The sequence below is a fragment of the Ictalurus furcatus genome, chromosome 14 (assembly GCF_023375685.1).
Source record: "Ictalurus furcatus strain D&B chromosome 14, Billie_1.0, whole genome shotgun sequence".
NCBI classification, from domain to species: Eukaryota; Metazoa; Chordata; class Actinopteri; order Siluriformes; family Ictaluridae; genus Ictalurus; species Ictalurus furcatus.
Window position 1 is genome coordinate 6,137,536 of NC_071268.1, and position 20,275 is coordinate 6,157,810.

At 39.8% G+C, this 20,275-nt stretch overlaps 1 protein-coding gene across 1 annotated transcript in view; it reads left to right on the forward strand.

The window, feature by feature from the left end:
• Positions 1-4,194: 4,194 nt before the first annotated feature.
• appl2 (adaptor protein, phosphotyrosine interaction, PH domain and leucine zipper containing 2) overlaps positions 4,195-20,275 on the forward strand; it is a 42,280-nt gene continuing 26,199 nt past the window's right edge. Inside the window, exons 1-3 of the mRNA XM_053640982.1 lie at positions 4,195-4,610; positions 17,450-17,548; positions 17,638-17,697. Of these exons, the coding sequence (XP_053496957.1) occupies positions 4,557-4,610; positions 17,450-17,548; positions 17,638-17,697 (213 nt within the window). The 5' untranslated portion in view covers positions 4,195-4,556. The remainder of the gene's footprint in view (positions 4,611-17,449; positions 17,549-17,637; positions 17,698-20,275) is intronic.

Genomic DNA, 20,275 nt, shown 5'->3' on the forward strand with positions numbered 1-20,275 from the left:
CAGAGGGAGTCTATGTGGTCTTTGATGAAATCAGTGCATTTGAGACAAAACACGTCTAAAAAGTCAGTTTGCAACTTGGCAACCTCTGGTGAGAGATGTTCTCCAAGTAGGATTTGATGTGTTTCAAGAACTCATCTTCCTATGTTGGTAAATCTGCCTTGTGTTGTCCATTCCCAATACCTTGGAGCCTACTTCCCCAACCCACTATCTGACCTTGAAGGGCCCATGAAGGGTAATTTTGAGTTAGAGGAGCGGAATAATACGAGGGCTTTATCTCATGGTGCAAATAGGATTGTTGCCTCTCCTGAACTGAAATTCTCCTGTGATAAGTGACAAATGATAAGTGTGGAGTTTTACTGAACCTCATTTATACTGGATATTGGACCATTCTCACATTTGTTCCCTTAATTACGCCCAACCCTCCTTTGCACACACCACCAGCAATAGAAATGGACCATTAACTGATGATTTATCTACCTCCAGGTGCCCAGTGATAATGAACCATGTGGAAAAGTATTCTTAGGTTATTAGTTTACTTTTTGGGACCAGCCCAGTCCTAAATCCACAGCTAGCTGAACATACTCTTACTTCTTGAAATTACTGGGTGGGAAAGATGAGACCTAACTGCCACCTTTATCCTGTGTGTGGCACTTGTATTAAATTTTTAATGCATCTCTTTGAATATCATTCACCTTCATCTCCCAATAGCTTTACAATGCCTCATCTTAATGTAGGCATTGGCAGATCAGGCTCTGCACACAGCCTGAATCCACCAAAGCCCTTGAGCTCTGGCAATATAAGTCACACTTTGATTGGGGGGAGGGTCACGGACCCACATTGACCTGATCCACCTACATTTCTAGGGGAATCTCTATGGAAAAGGCAGAAAGAAGAGAAAGACAAGTCAGTTAAGTATTGAGGGAAATATGAGACCCTGCACAGCGTGATGTGGATACCTGTTGGGCCTTTTCACATCGCCAGGTTCCTCAACTTGCCAACCACCCGGCACCTGTTAGGTGACCCCTTGCTTCAGCAGCAGCTGCACTAGTCCATGTAACCCCATGGCTTGCAGTGATGTCTTTTTCTGTGGAGCTGATTTGGTCATTGATTATTGAGATAGTTGTGTTTTTAATCCCTGAGCCTGCAAGCACAGACATGTGGTCCTCTGCCAGGTGGAACTATTAGACAAAGTGTTGTTCTTTGGGCGCACCATATTACTCCAATGTGCTGTCATGAAGTTGGGTGATGAATTGTTCTAGTGCCAAGCCTGCTCGGACTCTGAGGTCAGGCTTCAGGCAAATGCTTGCAGCCGTTAAGAAGCTTCTGGTCAAATGTGAAAGGACAGTCCCCTTTCTCCAATGTCAGCTCATCCCAGTGATTTCCTTCCAGTCTCAAGCTGTTCCAGAACTGCTCTCCTAAATATTGGGTAGTCCAGGATGTGGGCTGCCAGCTGGGCTTCCCTAGTCGGCAGCACCCAAATGCTAAGGTGCTATTCTTCTTTTAGCCACCCACACTTTATTGCTGTCCTTTCAAATGTCTACCTATGCCTCAATGTCGTTCTGGTCAGGTTGAGGGGGTTCATCAGTGAAGACAGGGAGAAAGAAGGAAGGGGAAGGAATGGGTAAATGCGATGTCATGCATAAAACAGATTGGTATATTGTCTCCCCATATCCTGGAGGTGTTGAGAGTAAGACATCTAACATATTGCCAGTGTGTGTTACATTTGATACAACCTCGTGAGGTCTCATTAGTATGCCATTAGTGTGACCAGCATTCAGAAATAACGGTTTTCGTACAATAGCACAGTGGGCAATGTTGCTGTCTCCCAATACCAGAGCCTGGGTTTGAGCCTCAGCTTGGGTGAGAGTGCAGGAGATTGATTAGGATGTTACCGCTTGAAGTACCATGGAAATAGTTTTGGACCTCAATTCCACATGGACATTCTCGCTGTGGTTGCTGGGACTACAGTTGCTACTATGGCCTTAGGACTGCAATTACTACATGCAGTTTTGCACTCAGGTCTCCTTTAGTGAACAGTGGACTAGTTCAATAACAGACTTCATGTTAAAACCATAATGAACTTTCCTTTACTTTCACACTATCCGTCGTTACCCAGATGAGGATGGGTTCCCTTCTGAGTCTGGATCCTCTCAAGGTTTCTTCCTCACATCATCTTATGGAGTTTTTCCCTCACCACCGTCGCCACCGACTCGCACAATTGGGATAAATTCACACACTTCAAATCTCCATCCTGTGTTTATATATTTCTGTAAAGCTGCTCTGAGACAATGTTCATTGTTAAAAGCGCTATACAAATAAAATTGAATAGAATTGAATTGCAAGCTTTGGTTTTATTCAGGGCTTTGAAAATACGTACATTATCAAATCATGTTGGATGTATAAAAGCAAACTGTGTTAATGTAACTCATTTCAATCGCATGGACCCAATGTACGCTTTTGAATTAAGTAAATTCAGTGAGCTTTTTTTTTTTTCTTCAAGCGAAGGACCAGTCTGTGCATTCTCTTGAAACAATGATTTCCTCTGAGCCGTGTCTGCTGCCAAGCTGTTAATTAATTTAAAACAAAACTCAGAATGTTTTTGGGGGGGTTTTTTGGTGTTTTTTTGGCTTCTTACGTATAAAAGAGGAGGCTTTTGAACGTCTTGTACATGCATGACTAAGCCTCCAGTCAGATGAAAGTGCCCCAGAGCTTTTGAAATTGATGACGTTTCTTGTTGAGTCTTATAATGCCCTTTTGGTCATTTCTCTCGACCATTCCTTTAAAGGAAATACCTCAAGAATGTACCACAGTGATCATATCAGTCCACAATTTCTTTTTGCTTCTGTACACTCATATAACGTGTAGTGGAGCTGAGAGGATGTTCTAATAGATTAATGATCTTCAATGACTAGTTAATGTGGGGACATGGTGGATTAATGTACTTTGGTTTCTTCGCCCAGTTCAAAGACATGCGTCATAGTCTGATTGGCATTTCCAAATTGTCCATAGTGTGTGGTTGTGCCCTGCGATGGGTGGTACCCTGTCTAGGGTGTCCCCTGCCTTGTGCCCCGAGTTCCCTGGGATAAGCTCCAGGCTCCCCACGACCCTGTATAAGCGGTAGGAAAAGTGTATGGATGGACTAGCTAATGTGTCAGGTAGATGGCAAACATAAATTTCTTTAATTGTCACAATCATTATACCTTATGCCAAAGAATGCAGAGTATGTTTATTATGTTGATTAAATTTTATTAAAAATACATTCAGTTTGAATAGACTTTGTGTCATAACTGAATCTACAGATCTAATCTACAGATTTCATCTAAATTCAGAACAACTGATCAATTCATTAATAAATGTAGACATTAAAAACTGTAATTGGACATATTCATAAGATGGATATATTTATGCAATTTATATGGACACGTTTGCATAACCAGAACAGTATACACATAAACAGATATGCATATGCTGTTTACATACACAAACACACAGAGACATCTACACAAAGAGGAAAACATTACCATTCCTGTCTATGTGGTGGAGTTAGTTGATAAATGTGACATCCAGCCCTATGAGGACAGTTATGCTAAAGAGCATACTAGTGACCTCCACAAACCCTATTACAATACAGTAGACTCTTACAGTAAACTATTACAAAAGGTTGCAAACATTCACTGATGCTGAAGGAAGCAACACGACACACTGGGTACTGCAGGGTACTGCCCTTCACAAGCTATATTGGATATTTACATGTTTCCCAGAAGACAAAATAATAACTTACACCGATCATCCTGTTCAACACCCCCCCCCCCCCCCCCCCCCAGCACTAACTAAACAACACAATGCAATTTTAATGATTCCTCTTTTTTTCCTTTCCATTATCAACATTTTGCAGATTCTGCAAGGGGTATGTAAATTTATGAGCACAACTGTATATCCCTCATTTCCATAACTATGTAGCTTTGCTATTAGATTTGCTTATTTGTTCATTTGCTTATGTTTCATGATGGGTATTTTTGTAAAGAATGATGAATTGCTATTTTATTTCAGCTTGAAAGTGTTAAAAGATATTATAATGTAGAAATATTACTGGAGCATGTTAATGTTTTTTTTTTTATGTTATTAATTAATTATTATTTAAAAAATTTTCTGAAGCATGTATCAAGACGTGTCCACTACATATAAAAACTGATTAGTGATTCAGCCTAAACTCAGCCCTAGTCGTCCACTATGGGGCGCTCTTAGATAAGGTTTACCACAAATGGCGACCATGAGTATTTATTATTATTATTATTATTATTATCATAAAATCCACGCACACTCTGATATCATTCCACATCGACATGATAACATGCACGAGTTTTTTTTCTTCTAAATGTTCTTAAAACAACTTATCATTAAAATGATTCTGAAAATAAAAGTATCATGGAGGTGTGTTTATAAGCACCGCCCATACGAACAAGCCCCACCCCCTTCTCCCACCCAGCCGTGCAGTGCATTCTGGAGAACCGAGTCCTACATCTTAAATAATTAAAGCAACATCATTCGTCAGCAAGATGCCGGCCGTACACAAATTACTGCTAGAGGAAGCTCTACAGGACAGCCCGCAGGTAGGAGAGTCATGGATGTGCGGTGATATGGAGCGCGTGAAGTGCGTGCTGTATGTAATCGCGTGTAGACTTTTCTTCTGTTAGGTTGCAGTCATGGAGTCGACACACAGCAGCAGCAGCTCCGTGACTGAGTACTGGGGACTGGGGACTGAGAACTGAGTACTGAGGACTGAGGGCGACTAGTGTTAATTCTCCAACATTTAATCCCAAGTATAAATGTTTATAAATCCCGTGTGTTATGATGCCGGACAGATTATTAAAGTGGGGATGTTTCATGTTTTTTGGTTTATAAACAACAGGCACAAGTGGCCACCTCCCAGATTGTTTACAGATTGACAGCTCTTTCTTTTTCGGCCGTGTTGAGTCGTTTCTGAGAGTTTAGAATAGTGAATTTAAGTCCTCGGAGGCGTGGGGGGGGGGCTGGGGGTCAGTGAGGTGTCAGTGAGGTAGATGAAGGACACTAGGCCTGCCACCGAGCACACATCACACTGAGTGTCAACAAGTATAACACCAACATACACACACAAGATGATATCCATCTATCCATCTCTCTGTCTGTCTCTCCATCTATCTATCTGTCTGTCTCACTGTCTGTCTCCCTGCCTGCTTGTCTATCTATCTACCTGTCTATATCTGTATACCTATCTCTCTAGCGCCCTCTCTGTCTATCTATCTCTGCCTATCTTTCTCTGTCTGTCTTCCTATCTGTCTGCCTATCTCTCTGAATCTGTCTATCTACCTATCTGTCTGTCTGTTTGCCTGCTTATCTCTGTCTGTCTCTCTCTCTCTCTGTCTAACTACCTATCTGTCTGTCTCTCTCTATATCTGTCTATCTACCTATCTGCCTGTCTGCCTGCCTATCTCTCTCTCTCTCTCTCTCTCTCTCTCTCTCTATCTGTCTATCTACCTATCTGTCTGTCTGTCTGCCTGCCTGCCTATCTCCCTGTCTCTCTCTCTCTCTCTCTCTCTCTCTGTCTATCTACCGATCTGTCTGTCTGTATAGAGTTGAGGTCATAAGTTTACATATGCCTTGCAGGATCTGCAAAATGTTAATCATTTTAAAAGAAATATTATTATAAATGTATTATTTTGGTTAAGCTTGCCCTTCAGATGCTACATTAGATATTTACCTGTTTGCCAGAAGACAAAATAATAACAATTTACAACAGACATTCTGTTCAAAAGTTTACACCCCCCGGGTCTTAATGTACCGTGTTGTGTTCTTGAGAATCGGTGAATGTTTGCCCCTTTTCTAATAGTCGTAATCCCCCTTAATTAAAAATAAATAAATAAACAAACATTTTTGCAGATTCTGCAAGGCGTATGTAAACTTCATGACCTCAACTGTACACACGTGCACTGTCTGATCCAACATGTGCAGCGGGTTTGGAAAGTATTCAGACCCCTTCGCTTTTTTGCACATTTGTTTATAGATTTCATTTAAAATGTGTTGAATTTTTCATTTTTGGCCAAATAAGCTACAAGTAGTAATCCATAATGACAGAATTTTGCACGTTTATTTAAAAAAAAACAATTAAAAAAACCCCCCCTGAAATATATAATTTAACTAAACATTCAGACTCTTGGCTGAGGCACTCTAAGTCTAAGATTTGGAGATTTAGAAAGGCACACACGTGTATATATGTGTGTGTGTGTGTGTGTGTGTGTGTGTGTGTATAAGGTCCCACAGTGTATGTTCAGACCAAAAACCAAGCCATGAAGTCCAAGGAACTCTCCATAGACCTCTGCGATCAAACTGTGCCGAGACAAAGATCTAGGTAAGGGTATAAAACCATTTCCAAAGCTTGGAAACTTGCCACAACTTGCCTCCATCATTGTGAGATGGAAGACGTTTTAAACCACCAGGAGTTGTCCGTCTGACTAAACTCGGGGAGTGAGGTCACCAAGGGAAGCCAACGAGAACACAATGCCCACTATCAGAGCTTCAGAAGTGACTTAGAGTGGCTAAGTGGAAACCACTCCTGCGTAAAAGGCATATGGCATGTACTTAAAGTACTCTGAGAGCATGAAGGGAAAGAGTTTCCGGTCTGATGAGACAAAAACTAAAATCTTTGGGTTGACCTCCAAGCGCTACAATTGAGGAAAACCAGGTATTACGCATGAAGTGACGAATGCCATCCCTACGGTGAAGCATGGTGGTGGAAGCATCGTGCTATAGAGGTACTTCTCAATGGCAGGGACAGAAAGACTGATCAGAATTGAAGGGAAGTGTGAATGCAGCTGAAGAAAACCTGCTCCAAAGTGCACACGAAATCAGACTGCGGGTGAAGGGTTTGATTTTTAAATTGAAATTTACCAAAAACAAAATTGTATTATTTTTTTCTCACTTTGTCATTATGTGTGCAAAAAACAAATGGGTCTGAATACTTTACGTTGTAAATAGACAGATACAGATACACGGTGTTACACTGTATACGTTGCAGACGCACTTACAGTCGAGTGCAAAAGTCTGGACGCCCTGGGTTCTGGGTGAAAATGAAAATATTTCTATTTTACATTTTGGTCTTTATATTTACATTTATTCATTTAGCGGAAGCTTTTATCCAGAGCGACTTACAAATGAGGAAATACAAGCAAAGCGATATATCAAGTGGAGAACAATACAAGTAGTGCTGCTGTACAATATTTATAATTGAGGTCTAGGAAAGCAAAGTGCGCAGAGTAGAGGTGTAATAGCCAGAGTAGGTGTTTTTTAAATTTATTTATGTATATTTAGGATAACGTGGGGTTGGCGTTTTAGAGGTTAGTTAGGTGTTCACTGAAGAGGTGGGTCTAGAGCTGTTTTTTTGAAGATGGTGACAGATTCTGCGGTCCGGATTGAGGTTGGAAGTTCATTCCACCAATGAGGGACAGTTAGTGTGAAGGTTCTGGAAAGGGACCTTGAGCCACGCTGAGTAGACAAGGTGATCTTGTAAGGTAAAAGTGAAATATATCATGCAGCAAGACGTCAATCGAAAGCACATCACGGAATCGGCATCGGCAAGATTTTCAAAGAACCATGAGAAAGGATTCAATGTTTTTCCCTGACCCTCTCGGTCAGGCTGAGAGATGCGTCAGAGTTAGAACATGAGCAGGAGAGCACGGTGCTGTAGCCGATAGCGTTGCTGTGTCACGATTCCCCGTTTCGAACCTGAGCTCGGGTTACCGCTTGTGCCGAGTTTCACGTGTTCTCCATGTTTTCTCCAACATCCCAAAACATGCTGTAGGTGGAGTGACTATAGTAATATGCCCCTATGTGTGAATGAATGAGTGTGTGTCAGCTCTCCAGCATGCGTTCCCACTTTGCCCCCAGCGTTTTTCGACCGTTGCCAGGACACAGCAGTTAATGAATGAAGAATGTGAAATATTACAACTAAAATGATATCAAAAGAGTTGGCAGTAGTTGTAAAGATTGAGCGTACGTGTTTTCAGGAAATTTATTGTGCATCACGTTCAAAAGCAGAGCGTCAAATTGTATTCGGTGGTACGCTGACTGTAGACCGTCTCGGGGGGGAAAAACCCTCGCAAAAATGTCTACACCAGCTCTGTGCCAGATGTTTTTTAAGAGAACTAGTTCAAGGTTTTTGTGTCAAAATTGAGAGCGTCATAACATTGTCATGTTTCCCCACAAGACCTACAAACCTTGCAGAGTCGTTCACGTGTCCCGTAATCACTCGCAGAAACTGGGACTTGACCTCCTATTTAAATGGGGTTGTTTGCAGGTATGGTGGTCTGCACTTGTATAGCGCTTTTATCCAAAGCGCTTTACACTGGGTCTCATTCACCCATTCATTCACTCACTCACACACACACACACACACCCCAATGGTAGCAGAGCTGCCATGCAAGGTGCTAACTTGCCATCAGGAGCAACTTGGGGTTCAGTGTCTTACCCAAGGACACTTCGGTATGTGGAGTCACGTGGGCCGGGAATCGAACCGACAGCCACCCCATCATTGTATGATATGCAATCACTAATATGTACTTGTAATATAACCAATAAAAAAGTTATTGCTGTTATTATTATTATAAACAAGCTCTTAAAAGGATTACGTCAGAAATTGCTTCAAATGAGGTAATGATCTTAAAGTTAGTTAGTTACAGTTACATTTATATAGCACTTTTCTAGACACTCAGAGATTGGGGGATCTCCTCAACCACCACTAATGTGTAGGATCCACCTGGATGATGTGAGGACAGCTACAGTGCGTCAGAACACCCACCACACGCCAGCTATTAGTGGAGAGGAGAATGATGTAGCCAGTTCAGAGATGGGGATTATTAGGGGGCCATGATAGAGATGGGCCGATGGGGGAATTTCACCAGGACATCGGGGTTATACCCCGGTTACTATTAGAGATGACATGAAGTCCCTTTTTTCCAATACCAAAACTGAAACCCGTCTGATTATTGTTTGCTTCAAAAGCAAACAAACGTTTTTGTTTTTTTTTTTTTATAGCTGAAGCACTGAACATCACATCACATCACAGCACACCATACTATACACACGCTCATTCACACCTAGGGACAAGTTTAGAGTCACCAGTCTGTCATGTTTTTAGGAGGAAACCACACATGGACACTGAGAACATTTGAAACTCTGCATACACTGTAATCCTAGATTTGGATAGACCTTTTTTACCCACTGAGCCTCTATTTGTAGAAATATAGAGTCTAAATCGCTACAGGATGCCAATACAGCTGTTCTTATTGTGCTGTTGGTATGTTACTACCATCATGCAGCAAAATGACGAGGCTGCTTCCTTTCCTACAACCTGTGTATGTTGACTTCGAATGAATTATGTACTGTATATAAACTGCCTTTTAGTGTGCCATGTACTATTTCCTCCGTCTGATGCGCACTCGCACTCTTTCCAAGTCCCTCATGCCTGAAGTGTGAAACTCTGCCTTTTCAGACATGTCCATCATGCCATGCATGGGTGGACAAGTCATTAGCTAGTCCAAGTGAAAGCTCTGATGGGCTGCCTGATGTTGCCTTTGTCCCGAAGTCCAATTAACATGCCCGGAAAGTGGCAACTAACGTACTAAATGTGACGAGCTAATTAAAGCATTCGTGCAGGTTATGGGAAATGAGTGAGTACTTGAATCCCTGTGAGGGGTAAATTTATGTAGCTATAGTCTTTATTCTCTCAGATAGTATCTCTGGTGATGAAGCATCTTATTTGTACTCGCGATTGAAAATGCAAAAAGGCTAACGGTTTGGCTTATTCCTGATTCTGCAGATATTTTCTGGCATTCGTTCAAGCTATTATAAATTTCGACCGATGGTGGATTTTACCGATAAATAAGTCGGGCGGTGCCTACCTGCCGAGAACCGATTAATCAACCGATAGATTTTAAAACTGGTACCGAATGAAAACATAAAACTCCAAGTAAAATATTGTCAAACTTCATTACAGAAATAAACAGTACTGACCTTACCATGAAAATGTACTGTACTGTTTTTAAAATGAAATAAATATGAATATATATTAACTACTAATAAACATTAAAGTAAATAAAAGATATACATCCAAACTGAACCGAAAAGTAACACTCCAAAATAACAAATACAAAATGGAGACATCCGAAATGAATTAAAGAACACTTCGAATATCACAACAAAATTGGTCAGCGATGGTTTTTATTTCTCCTCTAGAGGCCGCTCTCGTACCGTATAATGACGGCGGACCCTTCTCAGCCGCTCCCGTGACGGACGTTGTGGACTGACCTTGTAACTGACTGCTGGAACGATTGGTTCTATAGTTCAAATGATAGTTTTTCCCGGTTGTGTCCGTTACGGGGGCGGCTAAGAAGTCAAAACCGACCTTTCAATGCCTAATTTAAATAGCTCCTTCCAACATCTAGACCATGTGCGTAGTGCAGCAGGTGGTGGGATTTGTCAAAGAGTAGCCACACCACAGCATCAAACCAGTTGGAAAGTCTTATGTTTAAACAAACGTATAAAATTTTTATTTATTTTGCGAAAGTCAGAAGTAAGTCTAGCTCCTAGACCCCAGGCATGCTTTGTTTGGGAATTGTTTGGTGTTAGAAGAAATCTTCAGGTGACCGGTACGTGGGGATGTTTTTAGTAGAACGTGTGGTTGAAATTCATCACGGTAATCAGCAGTGACGTTCTCCAATCTCTGCGCTAACTCTTTTTTACCTTTTATGGTTTCTATTATGTCTTTGTGTTCTCTTTGTGTCTGGTGAAGTGGAAGGCACTTTCACACACTGACCTGCAGCTCATTCTCATCTGGAGTCTTTTCACTCAGGAGAATTGCCTCAATTTTTTCCCCCTCTGTATTTTAGCACCTTTAACCAGAGAAAGGCTTTTTTTCCACCTTATAATTCTGGTTGAATTACGTTATTCCTTCATGTCACCTATCACAGCATGATGGCTCTGCATCTCTGAGTGGAGACGCAGAATGAAACAGTTATATCTTGTGTCATGTGCTTAGTGCTGTGGTGGTGTTTTGTTTTTTTAACACAACCTCTGGATGCACTGTTTTTGTGACGTGTATATGAATGGGAGATGTTCTTTCTGTACCAAGCCTTTCTTATTCTCTTATTCCTAACAGCTGATTAATTGTGGCATATCCTTTAGCATATCCTAGCATGCTCATCCTGGCCAAAAGCAAATCATTCCTCACCAGAGATACTTGCTGGACATAGTTCACTCTAGTCGGATCTCTGTGAAGAGACCTATATTTCCTGAAGTAATGGGTCTAATTGCATGTGCTGCTCTAATCTTGTACATACGACTTGTCTATAAGGCTGCGTTCGACTAAAGGTCATGTAACACGTAATTTCTAACCTCTGACCAGGAATAAAAACCAAAGAAAACACCCCTCGAATCGGAAACTCTGGATGGTCTCCTTAACTCTGAGTTCAGCAAGTGACGTCAAATCAACATGGCCGCTCACAGCACCAACAGTAAACAAAGTAGCATCTTTAAACAAGTTATACTGTGTATACACAAGTATTTACTTTAGATCAATCAACATAGACATATTCACTTGTTAAAGCTATAACACTGACTGTACAGTTCGCTGTTTTGAGGAGGAAAATATACAGCTGGTTGCTAACAAAAGATGAACATGGAGATGTCCATGGTTTTTTTTCCCCCTCACTGCTTGAGGTTGAACATGACATCATTCCAAATTCCGACTTTCCACTTCAGAGGATTTAAACAGTCCACTGATGATGTGTTTATAGATTTAATAAGCAAATACGTTGATTTATCTACAACATATATACACACACAGTGGGGGGAAATAAGTATTGGACGCGTCAACATATATTTCTTATGACGTTATTCACATGAAATTTTCACAGGACATCAGTATTAACTCAAGAAATCCGGAAATATAAAGAACTCACATTGTTAAAGTACATAAATAAAGTTATGTGTAATAAAGTGGAATGACACGGGGAAAAAAGTACTGATCACGCTAAGAAAAAGCAGTTCTCCAAGACAAGGTAAGGCAAGGAACCAGCTGAAATCCGTAAGTAATTATACCTCCTATCTGTGCAAATGAATATCAGCTGGGTTAGTAAATTGATGGTCTATAAAAAGGTTTTTCGTTACCAAGGTGTCACACAAGAACCATCTCATGATGGGTAAAAGCAAAGAGCTCTCCCAAGACCTTCACAACCTTATTGTTGCGAAACATATTGATGGAATCGGATACAGACGTATCTCAAAACTTGTTGTGAATTCTTTGTTTCCAGTTAATACTGATGTCTGGTGAAAATTTCATGTGAAATTTCCACTGGAAATATATTTACTGAAAAAAAACCCCCCCACAGTATACAGCAGTCCCTCCAGGCTTTCGCAATTTTGCGATCGCAGAAACTAACGCAAATTCAAGCAAACGCCACAATGTTCAGAGGAGCTCGCGATTTTTGCAAAATTACAACAGATTTTCCGTAGATTTTAGCTGAGCATTCACAACGTGAGTCTCGTTAACCAACAAACATCACTGCGAAAGACTGTGCAAAACAATTTCGTGCAAATGCGATTTCATTGATTCAAGTTACAGCAAATTTTCAGGAAAAAAAAAAAGCCCCAGCAAAATAAAGCATTTTTGGCTTTAACAAATCACTTTTTTTTTTTTTTATAAAAAACTCTGCAAAAACATCAGTATGACTGATCTACAGTACAACTCATTTAAAAGAGAAGTGCTGCTTTGTTTACTGTTCATGCCATGAGCGGCCATGTTGATTTGACGTCACTCCCTGAACTCAGTTGAGAGGACTACCCCCCAAGTTCCCGTGTCGGAATTGTTCAGTTTGTTCTTTTTCCTTGTCGGAGATCGAGAATTCCGACCTTTATTTGAAAACCGCATATGTCACGCTTTATAGAAATTCCAGATTTGACGTTTAACTAAAGAATACCCAAAGTAACTTTAATTCATTTCAGAACAATCTAGCTGTAAATTAATGGAGACATGAAATGAAAGGAATGCAATGAAGTTGCATGCGTTCCATGACACATGGCAGACGTTAATTCAGGACTTCAGAGGCAACGTACATCATGACTTCAAGTATGTTTTTGCATGCGTGTGTGTGTGTGTGTGTGTGTGTGTGTGAGAGACATTTATGAATTTGTAGTCACGCTCAAGCTTCTCAGCTTTGATAAAAGCCCAGCTAGGCTATAAAACACATTAGATGTTCTAGCAAAGACGGAGCGAATAACGCGGCCTGGCAGCGACTGACAAGCTCGACTGTTAGGAGAGTTTAACGTGCACTTGTAAATGTAGTGCTCCTTCAGAGTGCCTGTTGTCTGCCACAGCTTTTAAACTTTTATGAGACGCCCGTCCCTTGTGAACACGACTCCGAGACATAAGTGCCTTTACTGAAGGATATATAACACTTCAAATGTGTCCAAATGAGCTACTGTAGGAGCCGCTGTTCTTATTTAAGGTTCAGCTCGTGGAACACTGGGATCGTGACAATAAATTTCAAGGTCCCAGATAACATCGTGATATTACTGTATCTCAGAATAATGTCTAGGAGAGTTATATAAGGATATACTGCGATATTATTATTTTTATTATTATTATTAATAATTATAATAAACACCAGAACAAATGTGTTGCATTCAGGAGGAAACTGTGGTAACAGATTAGAGCCGGGTGATGTGACTGTATAATATAGATATGGTAATAAATTGTTTCAGTTTTCTTTTCTGAGATGTCATGCATATCCTTTTTTTTTTTTAATTAAATTAACGTTTTTATTTTAACCAACTTACTGGAAGCAGCTGGTTTGATGTTAAATTTTTTTTACTTAATCTTTAAAATGAACATTTTTAAATTTATTCTCCTTTATTTAGTTGTAATTGTTATTTATTTCTATATATTTAAAAGCAAAAAAAAAAAGTAAATATAATGATGTAAAATGAATTGCAAGTATAAATATAGGATAAACTGTCGATATAAGAATAGAAATGTTTTTGTAGACGTTAAATAAAGTACCATCCAATTTTATTTTATTGTTTTACTTGCAACACTACTGACAATTTGTGAGCAGACCTAGGTCATGTAATGCATACCGTGTATCCTAAAAAAATCTCAAGGATCATGGTAGAGAGAGAGAGAGAGAGAGGGAAAATTTATTGATCTTGCATTACAGTAGTGATAAAAAGACAAACATTCACAGATAACTAAAAGTACAATAAGGCAGAACAGAGCTAAGCGCAACTAATGGAAATTGATTTGGGGCTTGTCTATGTACAAAACAAAAAGTGGAAACAAACTCGTAAACAAGTCACTTGGATATTATGCAACAAAACAAAATGGCAACGTGCCAGTTAAAGTGTGCCATAAGGTAGTTCTTCTAATACTATTACTACTACTACTACTACTACTATTACTACTACTACTACTAATAATAATAATAATAATAACTGTTATTCTGTAAGAAATTCTAATCATTTGCATTTTTGTGTTGTTTTACAGGTGCATCTCAAAAAATTTGAATATTGTGGAATTTTTTTTTTCCCGTAAGTTAATTCAGAAAGTGGAACTCTAGATTCATTACACATAAAGTGAAATATTTGAAGCCTTTTTTTTGTTTTAATCCTGATGATCACGGTTTATGGCTTATAGAAATCAAAAATCCATTATGGCAAAATATTAGAATAAAGAATTTATAATACAGAAATGTCGACCTGAAAAGTATGTTAATTTATGCGCTGATACTCGGTCCAGGGTTTAATACTTTTGCACGAATTACTGCATCAATGCGGCGTGGCATGGAGGCGATCATCCTGTGGCACTGCTGAGGTGTTTGTTCTGGAGGTCCAGGTTGCTTTGATAGCGGCCTTCAGCTCGTCTGTATTGTCGGGTCTGGTGTCTCTCAGAGATTCTCTATGGGGTTCGGGTCAGGCGAGTCGGCTGGACAATCAAGCACAGTAACACCACGCTCACAAACCAGTCACTAGTAGTTTCGGCACTGTGGGCAGGTGCCGAGTCCTGCTGGAAAAGGAAATCAGCATCTCCATAAAGCTCGTCAGCAGATGGAAGCATGAAGCTCTCTAAAATCTCCTGGTAGACGCTGCATCGACTCTCGACTTGAGAAAACACAGTGGACCAACACCAGCAGATGACATGGCAACCCAAATCATCACTGACTGTGGAAACTTCACACTGGACTTCAAGCAGCTTGGATTCTGTCCCTCTCCACTCGTCCTCCAGACTCTGGGACCTTGATTTCCAAATGAAATGCAGCATTGACTTTCATCCTCCTCATGATTGTGGTTGAGTACTGAACCAGACTGAGAGATTAGAGACTCACGAAACCTTTGCAGGTGTTTTGAGTTAATTATCAGATCAGAGCTCTTCTCAGGTCGACATTTCTGTATAAATGACGTTTCTACCGATTTTTTTAATAAAGAAATATTATAAATTCTTTATTAGAATATTTTAAGATACGGGCTTTTTGATATCCATGAGCTGTAAGCTGTAATCATCGAGATTAAAACAAACAAAAAAAAGGCTTGAAATATTTCTCTTTATGTGTAACGAATCTATATGACATTTTTTGAGCTACATCTGTAAATATTATTTGTTTACATCAAATAATCACATAGCTTAGGTTGTCATGAACAAACACAAGAAATGACATGTATATACCGGTAAATAAAAGTAATGTCACTAATTATTTTCAAGGTATATTTTTTTTGTTGTTAGGAAGCGTACAGGTTAATATCCTGCTGCACAGGATTGTATTGTGGAAATGTCCTGAAGTATCGTGAGCTGATATTTTTAGCTTATCGCCCATCCTTAATTGCAGTGTAAGCCTGGTGATGGAGGAAGTAAGAAAATAGAGTAAGAAAGTGAGAAGGTGTTTCATCCTGAATTATAATCGTAAGCTATATCATATCCAAGTTAAGTAACAGCGGGGTTGTCACTCCGAACATGTTTCTAAGTGATCATTCAAGCGTTTTTATTTTTTATTTCTACACCCGCACTTTACGGTTGCGCACGTATTTATGTCGTAAAACGTTCAAACGGACTGAAAACACAGGAGCCGAAACAAAACATTGACCTTATGAAGATGGGTATTCTGAATACGGCTATTAGTGTGTTTCGTTATATGAACATAATTCAGAAGCGAAAGAAATGAAGCTATAAAGACACTATGAAAGAGCGGAAGACGACTAGCTGGAGAATAAAACAAGCTTCCCAGAGAGAGTTGCAGAGATTTTTAATCTAATACCTTAAAATACATTTTAACATCATTTTCTCACGTGTGAAAACATAACCCACGTTTGATGTCTTTTTGTTCTCTCATCACATTCAAAGTAGGGTATGCAAATTTTTGCACCAGCTGTTGACAGGAGGGTGGAGACGATACCTCTCAGAACGAGTGTTCCCTATCTCGTGTGTTGTATTCAGACTCGGGAGGCATGTAATCACGTCAGGTTCGACAGGTTTGCGCCCTGCTCGGGGCTACACCTTCAATTACATAACATGGTACAGTGGATTTAAAAGTCTACACGCCCCTGTTAAAATGGCAAGTTTTTGTAGTGTAATTTTTTTTTTTTTTTTTAAACCAAGTTCAATCATGTCAGAACCTTTTCTACCCTTTTACTGTGAAATTTGACCCTATTAACTAACGTGAAAAACAATAAGAATCATTTTAGGAGGGAAAAAAAAAATAGAAAAAGAAAAAAACTTCCAATACCCAGCTCGCATAAGTGTGCACACCCTTTTATAATTGGGAATGTGGCAGTGTTCAGAATCAACCAATCACATTCAAACTCATGTTAAATACTAATTTGTGCACACCTGCCATCAATTAAAGTGACTGATTAAACCTAAATAAAGTACAGCTGTTACTATAGGGTTTTCCTGACGTCATCTTGCTAACATCCCACTGGAAAATCCATGGGCCGCAAAGAGCTTGTGAAATTATCCCATGCAAATCGATCATAATTATTACAGATATCCGCCGGCAACGTCGTCTCGAAACCTGGGTATAATCAGTGATGTCGGTGAAAGTGAGATAAAAGCTAGCGCAGAATTCAAACATCTGCTGGACCTGCCTTGAGTTTCACAGCCACGCCCGTAAACACACACTGCCTTGCAGAACGAGTTGAAAGCTGGAGCAAGAAGGAAAGCTTTCTGAGTTGTACCTTGTACTGCTGGTCATTTTTAATATCTCCCAGTTACAAAGCCTTGTGCGCCGTGCAGACCGGACGTTAGTATCTCCTCTGAGCAGAAGTTATATTCTAACTAAAAGAGATTTAGTATAGGTATATTTATTTTTTTTAAATGTTCTGATTTTTTTTTTTTTTTAATTCTTTGACCCTATCATGTTTGTTTCAGACACGCACGTTGCTCAGTGTGTTTGAAGAAGATGCGAGCACTCTTACGGACTACAGCAACCAGTTCTTGCAGTCTATGCAAAGAGTGTTTGGGGCACAGGTACACATGCATGCACCGTATACACATACGTGTGACGTTATTTTACTGACGTGTGTTGAATTTTACTAGAAATTTCTCTCTCTCGTTAGAATGAGATGGCCCTTGCTACCGAGCAGCTCTCAAAACAGTTACTTGCGTATGAGAAACAGGTAAAACAATAGTTTTTTTTCCCCCCCATATGATTTATAAGAGCAGTGTTAAGTGGTGTGACATTGTGTATCATTATTATTATTATTATTATTATTATTATTATTATTATTACCATAATCACCATGATTCAGTGCATGCACATTGATCTACATGGGGAATATCATCAGATCACGATTTTTCCAGGCTGGATCACGATCTGATCATGATTGTTTTTCATCTTGTTGTCTTTTTGCAAGTTGCAACAGAACAGAGCAAACCAACACACTGGTTTTTTTTTTTTGGTTTTTTTTTCCCCCCTATCGATGAAACTATAGCTTTTAATAAATAAATAAATACCTCAAAGAAAAAGAACAATATCTTTTCAGGCAAATTTGAATAAAGTGCACTTCCCAACAGTTATTTCTAAAAAAAAAAAAAAAAAAAGTACATAATCTAGCATGGCCAGTGTATTATGGATGGCAATGTAAAAAAAAAAAAAAAACCTTAAATGAAAAGTACCACTGATGAATGTCTTCGGTGTTTAAAAGTGCGATAAATGGGAAAGTGATTGGCAGGTGAGCGAGTGAGTATTTAAACATGTTAACCAAATGTGATGCGCATCCAAACAGTCGAAAAGAAGGGTTTTAAGCCGCCACTTAGAATAGTTGATTCGTACCGAGTGTCAAATTTTTTTTTTTTTTTTTTTAATATTGTTTAAATATTGAATAGTCTAGCTGAGTTGGTTTTACATTTTTAAAACAAGCACTTTTTCTTTTTATCATGCTTCTCTCGGCATCCTGTGTACTGCTGAGGAATGGCGTGTTAGAGAAACGTTTGAGACTTGCTAAGTTATAACAAGGATGAACTATTTTATTTATTTATTTATTTATTTATTTACCATAAAGTTGCTTAAAACCCACGTTTTTGACTGTTGTATGGGTGTTACATGCTTGGCCGGGTAAATTATCACCGCAGAAGCGATGTCTTTTCAGCGCTTACTTATTTCCTCATGAGCAGTGCATTTTTCAAATGAACGTGTTATTGCTTGATCAGCTCTCTTTCTAGCAGCGGCGCTGTTCCACTCGTGTGGACTCTGCGTTATCTGGCTTTCAGCACACTGTTTGGATGCTTTCTTCTGAATACACCAAAGAAACCGTGCCTTTGTGTGTTTTCTGCAAACGGCCGTTGTTTACGCTGTGTATTTGTGTAAAATCCACCAGTTCCGTATATAACCGAAGTTGAATTTTTTTAGAGAATGATTCATACTTGCTGCTATGTTGCCCAACAAAATGAGAAGGAAACTTAAGCGAAGGGACCCTCCTAATCTCGGTTATAAAGCAAAATCTGGTTGTTTTAAATCGTTCACAGTCGAAAGTCGTCTAAGCTCACGCTGCTTGTTGGGTCTGCCTGCGACACTACACACGGCGGCTGAGGTGCGATCTGGCTGGTGGTTTTTACTACGCAGATTGATTAGCACACATGGATGACAAACGATTGTTTCAGGAAATACGCGTTCTCGTACAGTCCGCTCTGAAACTATTGGAACAGGAAGGCCAATTCGTTTGTTTGTGCCGTACACCAAAGACATTTTGAGATTGGGTTTGAGATCGGAAGACGGATATGAGATGAGGGATTAGGTTTTCAGCTTTTATTTCCTGGTATTTACATCTAGACATGTTCAACAACATAAAACATAAGAACCTTTTGTATCGGACCACAACGATTTTTAGGCGAGCAAAAGTTTAGGAACAGATAAGTCTTGAAGTAAATTCAAGTAAATAACACTTAATATTTGGTTGCATATACCTTGCTTGCAATAACTGCATCAAACCTGACATCACCAAACTGTTGGTTTCTTCTTCCAGGCTTTTACCTCAGCCACTTTCAATTGTTGTTTGTTTCGGGGCGTTTTTTCCTTCAGTCTCCTCTTCAGGAGGTGAAATGCTGCTCAACTGGGTTAAGGTCCGGTGATTGCCTTGGCCTGTATAAAACCTTCCACTTTTATCCCCTGACAAAGTCCTTTGTTGAGTTGGCAGTGTGCTGCTACCATCATGAGCTACATCATCAATAAAGATGAGTGAGAATGTTCCAGAAGCAGCCGTGCAAGCCCAATCCCTGACGCTACCTCCACCATGTTTCACAGAGGAGCTTGTATGTTTTAGATCATGAGCAGATCCTTTCTTTCTCCACACTTTGTCCTTTCATCCTGGTTCCAGAACTTTTGTGACGCTTCTCTGTATTTCTTTGCGAATTCCAATCTGGCTTTCTGATTCTTACTGCTGTTGAGTGGTTTGTATCTTGTGGTATGGCCTCTATATCTCTGCTCTCAAAGTCTTATTCAAAAGGTGGATTGTGACACCTTCACCCCTGTTGTTTTTGGGTTTTTCGTTGTTGTTCGTCATCACCTATTGTTGGTTTCCTTGGCCGACCCATTCAGGGTCTGTTGCTCAGTACACCTGTGGTTTCTAATTTCTTTTTCAGGACATTCCAAATTGTTACCCAATCTTTATGCAGTGCTTCTCATTCCTTATCCATCTGATCTCAGCTTCGAAATGGCTTGCTTTTCTCCCATAGACAGCTCTATGATCTTCATGTTGG